Source organism: Salmo trutta, chromosome 25, assembly GCF_901001165.1.
Source record: "Salmo trutta chromosome 25, fSalTru1.1, whole genome shotgun sequence".
NCBI classification, from domain to species: Eukaryota; Metazoa; Chordata; class Actinopteri; order Salmoniformes; family Salmonidae; genus Salmo; species Salmo trutta.
This window is the reverse complement of record NC_042981.1, coordinates 6,082,251-6,093,593: the sequence shown is the minus strand read 5'-3', so window position 1 is coordinate 6,093,593 and position 11,343 is coordinate 6,082,251. Positions and strand designations below refer to the sequence as shown.

General features: G+C 44.4%; 1 protein-coding gene across 1 annotated transcript; it reads left to right on the top strand.

Annotated features, from left to right (window-relative positions):
- The first annotated feature begins 4,092 nt into the window (after positions 1-4,092).
- Positions 4,093-7,189, top strand: LOC115161912 (pro-opiomelanocortin A). The gene is made up of 3 exons (XM_029712737.1): positions 4,093-4,234; positions 5,740-5,863; positions 6,543-7,189. The coding sequence occupies exons 2-3, from the start codon at positions 5,747-5,749 to the stop codon at positions 7,125-7,127; spliced, it is 702 nt and encodes a 233-aa protein (XP_029568597.1). The 5' UTR covers positions 4,093-4,234; positions 5,740-5,746; the 3' UTR covers positions 7,128-7,189.
- The last annotated feature ends 4,154 nt before the right edge of the window (positions 7,190-11,343 follow it).

Below are 11,343 nucleotides of genomic sequence, written 5' to 3'. Positions count from 1 at the left end.
AAGGCAGGTCCTCACCAGACCTCACCGGCAACAACGTCGCCTATGGGCACAAACCCACCGTCGCTGGACCAGACAGGCCTGGCAAAAAGGGCTCTTCACTGACGAGTCGTGGTTTTGTCTCACCAGAGGTGATGGTCGGATTCGCGTTTATTGTCGAAGGAATGAGCGTTACACCGAGGCCTGTACTCTGGAGCGGGATCGATTTGGAGGTGGATGGTCCGTCATGGTCTGGGGTGGTGTGTCACAGCATCATTGAACTGAGTTTGTTGTCATTGTAGGCAATCTCAACGCTGTGCATTACAGGGAAGACATCTTCCTCCCTCATGTGGTACCCTTCCTGCAGGCTCATCCTGACATGACCCTCCAGCATGACAATGCCACCAGCCATACTGCTCGTTCTGTGTGTGATTTCCTGTAAGACAGGAATGTCAGTGTTCTGCCATGGCCAGCGAAGAGCCCGGATCTCAATCCCATTGAGCACGTCTGGGACCTGTTGGATCGGAGGGTGAGGGCTAGGGCCATTCCCCCAGAAATGTCCGGGAACTTGCAGGTGCCTTGGTGGAAGAGTGGGGTAACATCTCACAGCAGTAACTGGCAAATCTGGTACAGTCCATGAGGAGGAGATGCACTGCAGTACTTAATGCAGCTGGTTGCCACACCAGATACTGACTTTTGATTTTGACCCCCCCTTTGTTCAAGGACACATTATTCCATTTCTGTTAGTCACATGTCTGTGGAACTTGTTCAGTTTATGTCTCAGTTGTTGAATCTTGTAATGTTCATACAAATATTTACACATGTTAAGTTTGCTGAAAATAAACGCTGCTGACAGTGAGAGGATGTTTCTTTTTTTGCTGACTTTACATATGAAATGAGTAATGCAAAATATGTAAACTTTGTTAAAGTGACTAGTGTTCCATTATTAAAGTGGCCAGTGATTTCAAGTCTATGTATATAGGGCAGAAGCCTCTAATGTGCTAGTGATGGCTATTTAACAATCTGATGGCCTTGAGATAGAGACTGAAAAACAGCTTCTCTGTCCCAGCTTTGATGCACCTGTACTGACCTCGCCTTCTGGGTGAACAGGGAGTACAGGAAGGGGCTGAACATGCACCCTTGTGGGGCCCCTGTGTTGAGGATTAGTGAAGTGGAGGTGTTGTTTCCTACCTTCACCACCTGGAGGTGGCCCGTCAGAATGTCCAGGACCCAGTTGCACAGGGCGGGGTTGAGATCCAGGGCCTCGAGCTTAGTGATGAGCTTAGAGGGTACTATGGTGTTTAATGCTGAGCTGTAGTCAATGAACAGCATTCTCACATGGGTATGCCTCTTGTCCAGATGGGATAGGGCAGTATCCGTTTGCATCATCTGTGGATCTATTGGGGCGGTAAGCAAATTGAAGTGGGTATAGGGTGTCAGGTAAGGTAGAGGTTATATGATCCTTGACTAGTGTCTCAAAGCACTTCATGATGACAGACGTGAGTGCTATGGGCAATAGTCATTTAGTTCAATTAACTTTGCTTTCTTGGGTACAGGAACAATGGTGGACATCTTGAAGCATGTGGGGACAGCAGACAGTGATAGGGAGAGATTGAATATGTCCGTAAACACACCACCCAGCTGGTCTGCGTATGCTCTAGTCTAAGTAAGGGACCTTATTGGAGGGGTATATAAACTAGTTGTTCTTGGTAGTGAGGTTTGGAACTCACTTTGTTATTGATCCGATTTGGCGGCAGGTAGCCTTGCGGTTAAGAGTGTTGGGCCAATAACCGAAAGGTCACTGGTTTGAATCCTCGAGCCGGCAAGGGGGAAAAAAATCTGTTGTTCTGCCCTTGAGCAAGGCAGTTAATCCCAACAACAACTACTCCCCGGGCGCCAATGACGTTGAAAAAGGCAGCCCCCTGCACCACTCTGATTCAGAGGGGTTGGGTTAAATGCAGAAAACACATTTCAGTTGAATGCATTCAGTTGTACAACTGACTAGGTATCCCCCTATGAACTTAGACCGCCTGGTGATGTCACCAGACAAGCCAGAACTCCACCCATGCAAAACCTGTTGATTAGAAAGTCCTGTGTAAAGTTGTATTTTCAACCTGCAACTATCAGGAAATAACAACATTTATCACACTTTTACAGTGTTAGTTTCATCAGGTGTTGTACAAAATGATACAAAACACAGGGCCTTTAAAAGCTGCAATAACTATAAACTGCAATCGGGTTGAACCACGGCCATGGTTTCCTCCTGTTAGAGCTGCTATCAATGGAAAAAGATGAATTCAAGGAATTATCTTTATTTTCTTCACATTTTGTCTTAAATGATAAACTCTGTCAATAAACCGTTCCATCTAAGAGGAGACGTTCAGATGTACTTGTGTGTTTCCATCAATGAAGTCATTCACTAAATGCTTCCTCCATGCACTCCACAACCACTCAGCTCTGCGTGTCTGCAGCGTGTGTGTGTCCACAGCGTGTGTGTGTGTGTTAGTGTGTTTTTGTTCGTTTGTCAATCGCAGGACCGTACACACAGCGAGCCAAGGTCAGACGGTGCACTAATGGACATCCTCTTGTCTTGTCCAATTAGAATGAAGTCACACACTGGTGACGAGGTCTCAGAGTGCCTGTGTGTGTGTGTTTGTGTGTATGTTTGAGTGTGTGTGTGTGTGTGTGTGTGTATGTATGTTTGTTTGTGTGTGTGTGTGTGTGTGTTTATGTTTGAGTGTGTATGTGTGTGTGTGTTTGTGTGTGTGTGTGTGTGTTTATGTGTGTATGTGTGTGTGTATGTGTATGTGTGTGTGTTTGTGTGTGTATGTGTGTGTGTGTGTGTTTGTGTGTGTGTATGTATGTTTGTGTGTGTGTGTATGTTTGTGTATGTGTGTGCGTTTGTGTGCGTGTGTGTGTGTGTTTGTGTGTGTGTGTGTGTGTGTGTATGTATGTGTGTGTATGTTTGAGTGTGTGTATGTGTGTGTATGTTTGAGTGTGTGTATGTATGTGTGTGTATGTTTGAGTGTGTGTATGTATGTTTGAGTGTGTGTATGTATGTGTGTGTATGTTTGAGTGTGTGTATGTATGTGTGTGTATGTTTGAGTGTGTGTATGTGTGTGTATGTATGTGTGTGTATGTTTGAGTGTGTGTATGTATGTTTGAGTGTGTGTATGTATGTGTGTGTATGTTTGAGTGTGTGTATGTATGTGTGTGGATGTTTGAGTGTGTGTATGTATGTGTGTGGATGTTTGAGTGTGTGTATGTATGTGTGTGGATGTTTGAGTGTGTGTATGTATGTGTGTGTATGTTTGAGTGTGTGTATGTGTGTGTGTGTGTGTGTGTGTGTGTGTGTGTGTGTGTGTGTGTGTGTGTGTGTGTGTGTGTGTGTGTGTGTGTACGTGTGAATTGAATTTAATGTGAACGGCCATTGACAGAGAGCAGGTCCCTGTTGAACGTCTGAGTTACTGAGTAGAGGTCAACAGAGGTCATGACTCATGACCCTCCTGACACCCGGACTAGCCAGTAACCACCCTCCTCCTCCTCCTCCTCCAATCTCCAGTGACTCCATCCGGTCTGTCACCCGGCCTCTCCGGTTAATCCCCGTTTTGGAAGGGTGTTCCTGCTACTCAGCCAGCAGACAAAGAGCCACCAATAGCCAGATGGCAGTCACAGCCCTGGACCATTCAGACCAGAGTAATTCCATACCCTCACCTTCAGCATGCAGACGTGTTGTCTGACGGCATGGCAGACCCTTGTTAATACCCTTGATAATTCACCTGTGTGTGTGTGTCTCTGTATGTATGTGTGTGTGTGTGTGTGTGTGTGTGTGTGTGTGTGTGTGTGTGTGTGTGTGTGTGTGTGTGTGTGTGTTAACCCACCTGTCCATGCTGCTGACATTCAAGTCCTAACTGGTGGTCAAAAATTGGGCATGGTTCTCTAAACGGTTGTTATGCATTGGACACTCATTATAATGGTGTTTGTCAAATTGACCCGTAACATAAGGAAAGGGTTAAGGGCTGCGAGGGGTCTGGGGGGGGGGGGTGGCCCGTGGCCTCCGGTGGTCTCGGGAACCTCCGTCACTCAGGTTCAGGTATAAAAGAGAGGGCCAGAGACACATCAGAGACAGAGACACACACGCACACACACATACAGACGGACAACAGTTCTGAAGTGGACAACTCCTCGGAAGAGAAAAGTCATAGACTGGTCGGAGGAGAGAGAAAGAGAGACAGAGAAGAAAATACTTTTGAAACAGGTTAGTGACATCAGATGTATAATCTTTTGATTTGAGAATGATTATCAAATGAAAACAGAACACTGAATTCTGAAGATAATAGTAATGATTTATTTTTCAAAACAATTATATAATTATTTAGTCATTTAAAATTACTGCCTTTAATTAATGTTATTTGACTAAATGCTCATTGACTAAATGCTCATTATTTGACTAAATCACATTTGGTCCTCTACAGCTATCTGTGGGCTTCTATCATTTATTGTAAATAAGACAAATGTATATATTCTTCACTTCTTCACATAAACAGTAAGATAAGTGGTGTTAGCTCATTCAGTCAATAATTATTCAGTAAGCCAGTCAGTCAATCAGTCAGTAAGAGAGTCAGTCAGTCAATCAGCAAGCCAGTTTGTTTGTCAATCCGTCAGTCAGCCGATCAGTCAGCAAGCCAGCCAGTCAGTCAATCAGCCAGTGAGTCAAACAGTCAGCAAGCCAGTCAGTCAGTCAATCAGCCAGTGAGTCAAACAGTCAGCCAGCCAGTCAATCCGTCAGTCCGCCAGTCAGTCCTTCAGGCAGTCAGTCAGTCAGTCAGTCCGCAAGTCAGTCAGTCCTTCAGTCCTTCAGGCAATCAGTCAGTCAGTCAGTCCGCAAGTCAATCAGTCCTTCAGTCAGCAAGTCAGTCAGTCCTTCAGTCCGCAAGTCAGTCAGTCAGTCAGTCCGTCAATCCGTCAGTCCGCCAGTCAGTCCTTCAGGCAGTCAGTCAGTCAGTCAGTCAGCAAGTCAGTCAGTCCTTCAGTCTTCCAGTCAGTCAGGGTGGCTACTTTAAAGAATCTAAAATATATTTTTATTTGTTTAACACCTTTTTGGTTATTACATGATTCCATAGTTTTGATGTCTTCACTATTATTCTACAATGTAAAAATAGAAAAATAAAGAAAAACCCTGGAATGAGTAGGTGTGTCCAAACTTTTGACTGGTACTGTATGTCCTCTATGGACTTCATTAGATAAGAAATGTGTTGCATTTATGTCACGTTTTTCATCATGAATGTTGTTCTGGAGGCAGCTTTACAGAGTGGTCAGTAGCTGGCACAGCCACAAAGTCATACAATCTGATTTTAAACCTAACCTTAACCACACTGCTAACCCTAATGCCTTAACCCAAACCTTAAATTAAGACCAAAAAACACATTTTTGTTTTTTCATGAATCTTTACAATGCAGCCAGTTCTGACACATGATAATAAACGTCAACCTGCATGTTTGTCACACTCATCTGCCGTTCTTCAGTTTATGATGACATTCATGAACGGGTCAGTAGAATGCTGCATTCATGACATGTCAGAACTAGAACACCGGGACATTTCTGACTTGGAAACTCATTGTAGAAAGATTATATCAGAGTTTCCCACTAACAGAATCAAACAATAAGAAGCTTTACGCAAAAATGTTATTTTATTTTAACTCAGAGGTTCCGAGTTTCCGACTTGTCTTGAATGCAGTATAACTGTGTTTTTCCTGTGAGCAGCGTGACGATGCTGTGTCCTGCGTGGTTATTGGCTGTGGCTGTGGTGGGTGTGGTCAGCGGGGTTAAAGGTCAGTGCTGGGAGAATCCTCGCTGTCAAGACCTCAACTCTGAGAACAGCATCCTGGTGAGTTAGAAACGTTGCAGAGAGCGCAATGTTTTTGAAAAGTTAAGCTCAAGGCCGGGATTTAATCCGATTCCAGGTTATAGGCATTGTGGCTTTTAAAGGCAATGTTCCAATCAGAAATTGAGTTTAAAAGCGGCAATGCCTATAACCCGCGATTACAGTGAATCCCAGCTCAAGTATGTAAGAGGCTCCTGAGTGGCGCAGCGGTCTGAGGCACTGTATCTCAGTGCTAGAGGCGTCGCTACAGACCCTGTATCACAATGATAGGGAGTCCCATAGGCCGGCGCACAATTGGCTCAGCGTCGTCCCGGGTTTGGTCGGGGTAGGCCGTCATTGTAAATAAGAAATTGTTCTTAACTGACTTGCCTAGTTCAATAAAAGTACAACTTTTTTTTTAAAAGAGAGCAGTTACGAGAGTGTTACAGCATTTTACTGTTACCAACCTAACCTACCTCTCCTTTCCTCTCTGCTCTTCTCCCTCCTCTCTGTTATTCTACCTCCTTTCTGCTCTCTGCTCTTCTCCGCTTTTCTCCCTCTCCTCTTCGCTGTCCTCTCTGGTTCTGTCTCTCTACCCTTCTCCCTCTCTTCCCACTCTTTTCCCTCCCCTCTCTTCCCTCTCTCCTCGCCTCTCCGGTCTTGTCCTTCTCCTCTCCTCCTCCTCCTATCGGCCTCCTCACAGGAGTGCATCCAGCTCTGTCGTTCTGACCTCACCGCCGAATCTCCCATCTTCCCTGGCGAGGTGCATCTCCAACCCAACTCCCCCTCCTCCGACTCTCCTCCCCCCTCCTTACCTCTGTCCCCCCCCTCTCCCCTGTCCCCCTTGGAGCAGCAGAACATCGTGTCCCCCCAGGCCAAGCGCTCCTATTCTATGGAACACTTCCGCTGGGGGAAGCCTGTGGGAAAGAAGCGCCGCCCGGTGAAGGTTTACACCAACGGTGTGGAGGAGGAGTCCTCCGAGGGCTTCCCCAGCGAGATGAGACGAGAGCTGGGCACCAACGCGGCCATGTACCCCGCCCTGGAGGCTGTGGAAGGGGGAGAGGGAGAGGGCCTGGGGGGCGAGGCAGATGGCCTGGGTGGGGTGTTTAGTCTTCAGGAGAAGAAAGACGGCTCGTACAAGATGAACCACTTCCGCTGGAGCGGACCGCCCACCAGTAAGCGCTACGGAGGGTTCATGAAGAGCTGGGACGAACGCAGTCAGAAACCACTGCTCACACTGTTCAAAAATGTCATCATCAAAGACGGACAGCAGAAGAGAGAGCAGTGAGGGAGGGAGAGAGAGGAAGGGAGGATAGGTGAGCTGAAGAGGGGGGAGGGAGGGAGAGAGGACATGGGGGACAGGAGAAATACCATTATCAGGGTTGAGGGAGAGAGGGAGAGAGGACAAGGGGGTTGAGGGAGGGAGAGAGAACATGGGGGGTTGAGGGAGGGAGGGAGGACATGGGGGTTGAGGGAGGGAGAGCGAGAGGACATGGGGGTTGAGGGAGGGAGAGAGAGAAAGTCCCTTTACTCCCCATCCAGCACTGTAGGACGTAGATCCAGTAAGCTCTCATTTGATTCACAATTAGGAGACAGACAAGCTTTGTGATTGGCTAAAAGTACTTTGTCCTCTGATCCAGCAATGATGTTAGCTGCTAATGTAATAATGTCTCTAATAAATCATAACTCTGTATAGAACCATGCTGTTATCACTGAGGGATGGGTATAGGGGTGATGGGTAAAGAAGAAAGTTGTTATTGAAATTATTCCAAACATAAAAATATTGTATTGCAAGTAACTACAGTCAAGCAGTTTTTATTTACCGGCATATACGCAGACCTGATAAAATTAAATATTTTATGTGTTTAGTCATTATTCATGTAGTCTGTATATTGCTACGTTCCCCAGCATGAAAACCAAAGATGTCACTCAAACAGAAGAGGGAACTAACAAAGAGAGTCACTGACCAACAACCAAAATGAAACAGGTGGGTTCTAGGAAGGGGTTCTGAAAGACACTCATGGGGGTGTCCACTAGTAACAACAACTGGGACCTAAAAGACACCCACAATGAGACCCACTAAATTTGCCCAAGAAGACACAAACAAAATAAAAACCTACACTGAACTTAAAGACAGGAAGCCAACCAAAAAGGAGGAGCAAAACAGAAACAGAGAAATCAGAAAAAGGAGTGTTTTTCTAGACATCGAATTAGGGAACTCCAACTAAAGGTGTTGACCCTCCACATCTATCAAGACAACTGGAGCTCTGGGCCAGCTGCTATTAAACAGCATGTGGGCCAGCCGCTCTCAAACAGCATGTGGGCCAGCCGCTCTCAAACAGCATGTGGGCCAGCCGCTCTTAAACAGCATGTGGGCCAGCACAGGTGAAACACCTTCCCACTAATGAGATGCCAAGCCAGCACAGGTGTAACACATACTGACTAACGAGGTGACACCAATCGGTGCGCCCTACGTGCTAACGAGCTATGTCCAACCTCAAAATATAAATGGAAAAACCAAAGCCTGTGACACTATGTACAGGTACACCTGGGATGTACTGTAACACTATGTACAGGTACACCTGGGATGTACTGTAACACTATGTACAGGTACACCTGGGATGTACTGTGACTATGTACAGGTACACCTGGGATGTACTGTGACTATGTACAGGTACACCTGGGATGTACTGTGACTATGTACAGGTACAGCTGGGATGTACTGTGACTATGTACAGGTACAGCTGGGATGTACTGTAACACTATGTACAGGTACACCTGGGATGTACTGTAACCATATGTACAGCTACACCTGGGATGTACTGTAACACTATGTACAGGTACACCTGGGATGTACTGTAACCATATGTACAGGTACACCTGGGATGTACTGTAACCATATGTACAGGTACACCTGGGATGTACTGTAACACTATGTACAGGTACACCTGGGATGTACTGTAACACTATGTACAGGTACACCTGGGATGTACTGTAACCATATGTACAGGTACACCTGGGATGTACTGTAACCATATGTACAGGTACACCTGGGATGTACTGTAACACTATGTACAGGTACACCTGGGATGTACTGTAACCATATGTACAGGTACACCTGGGATGTACTGTAACACTATGTACAGGTACACCTGGGATGTACTGTGGAATGAAACAATATTATACACGTAGTTACAGGACAGAGTAACACACACACACACACACACACACACACACACACACACCAAAACATTGGAGCATCAGTATCGGAACCCAAACAATATATACAGCATCACTCATATTGAGAGGATTCTGCATTCAGAATATCACTGGCTACAGAGATTACACTGACACACTGAGCAGAGTAGAGTAGAGTATCGTCCTGCACGGGCATGCATTTTAAGCCCAAGCCCAAACCATGCACTCGACAGGCCCTACCATACCCAGGCCCGACTACTAATGCCAAATTTAAGGCCCGGCCCGAAATCTGAAATGACTTCCTCTGTTAGTAAATCCATTGTTATGATCTTAGTCAGATATGACTGTATTGCAGCAGCAGAGCACAAGCAAATGGCTCTGCTTCAAAATGTTAGTGATCAATTTAATGATCAGTTTATTGATGAAAAAAAACAGGCCCTACCCAACCCTAACCCAATGTATAATGTTGGGGCTGTCAGGCTAAGGTCGTGTAGCAGAGATCAAGAGGACAGGAGAGAAGAGAAGGGAGTGGAGGAGAGGAGATACAGATACTGCTGTTTGATTGATATTGGCTACACAGTGGTAGTTCAGGGGGCTGATGATTTCACAAAGCAGGATCAAAGAGTTAGCCAGCTAACTTTCCATAGTTCATAGAGAAAGTTTGACGCTGATGAAATAATGGCTAACAAAATGCGTTAACCATAGAGTAAAAGTACAGCTATCACGCTTGTAAACATATTATAGTGTTCAAAAACCATACTAATAGATTGCTTTTAGTAAATAATGTTTTTTTTTGCATTTACAGTACCAGTCAAAGGTTTGGACACACCTACTCAATAAAGGGTTTTTCTTTACAACTACTTTTTTTTTAAGAAGGAAAGAAATTCCACAAATTAACTTTTAACAAGGCACACCTGTTAATTGAAATGGATTCCAAGTGACTAACTCACGAAGCTGGTTGAGAGAATGCCAAGAGTGTGCAAAGCTGTCATCAAGGCAAAGGGTGGCAAGTTTCAAGGATTTGTTTAACACTTTTGGTTCCTACATGATTACATATGTGTTATTTCATTGTTTTGATGTCTTCATTATTATTCTACAATGTAGAAAATAATAAAAATAAAGAAAAACCCTTGAATGAGTAGGTGTGTCCAAATTTTTGATAGGTACTGTAACTCCCGAAAATGCTGTTATAGAGGTAATTTCCTTAGTGGGTGACGTCAGAGGTCACCATGTGAGAGAAGTGGGAGCTAAGGATAATAGACGAGTTTCCCACCAGTAGGGGTAAGGACTGTTTTTAAGCACGATACAAAGCAGAGTGCCTGGATACATCTCTTAGCCGTGGTATACTGGCCATATACCACAAACCCCCAAGGTGACTTATTGCTATTAGAAACTGGTTACCAACATAAATAGAATAGTATACATGTATTTTTACTTCATACCCAAGGTCTGATATACACCAGGCTGAAATGCTGTTTCAGCCAATCAGCCTCCAGGACCCAAACTATCCAGTTGATAATACAAATAAGTGATCTTTTACATTAATTTAAACTAATACCCACATTAACCTAAACTAATACCCACATTAACCTAAACTAATACCCACATTAACCTAAACTAATACCCACATTAACCTAAACAAATACCCACATTAACCTAAACTAATACCCACATTAACCTAAACTAATACCCACATTAACCTAAACTAATACCCACATTAACCTACACTAAAACCCACATTAACCTAAACTAATACCCACATTAACCTAAACTAATACCCACATTAACCTAAACTAATACCCACATTAACCTAAACTAATACCCACATTAACCTAAACTAATACCCACATTAACCTAAACTAATACCCACATTAACCTAAAAAGTGGACTGGAATCTGTTTCCCAACTAAATGTTTATATGCACGTTAATTAATTTAAGAAGCAACACACAACACAACCTGAAGTTTAGTTTGAGCCTAAATTAATGTTCTGCTATATTGTGCTATGGACTGATGGTCAATGCTATTAGCAGTATGAGGATAGGCCTACCTCTGCATAAGCATTAGACCGACACAGTGTCCTCTGCATAAATGTGCATTATGGTCCCATGCCAAATTCAAGTCAATGGAAATATTAATGGTTTTGATTATTCCGAATATCAAATCTAAAACAGTAGGATAAAAGTACTGATACTTGATGCATGTACCTTGAACACATATATCACTTTAGATTTCAGTTGTGATTGAAAACACCGTCGGCAGATCATGAAAGCACAAGACCACTGTTTACCTAAGACTTGAGACACG

Excerpts from the sequence above, each read along its gene's own strand:
- LOC115161912 (XM_029712737.1), top strand. The coding sequence starts at position 5,747 with ATGCTGTGTCCTGCGTGGTTATTGGCTGTGGCTGTGGTGGGTGTGGTC. Across the intron at positions 5,864-6,542 it reads ACTCTGAGAACAGCATCCTG|GAGTGCATCCAGCTCTGTCG; the intron begins GTGAGTTAGAAA and ends GCCTCCTCACAG.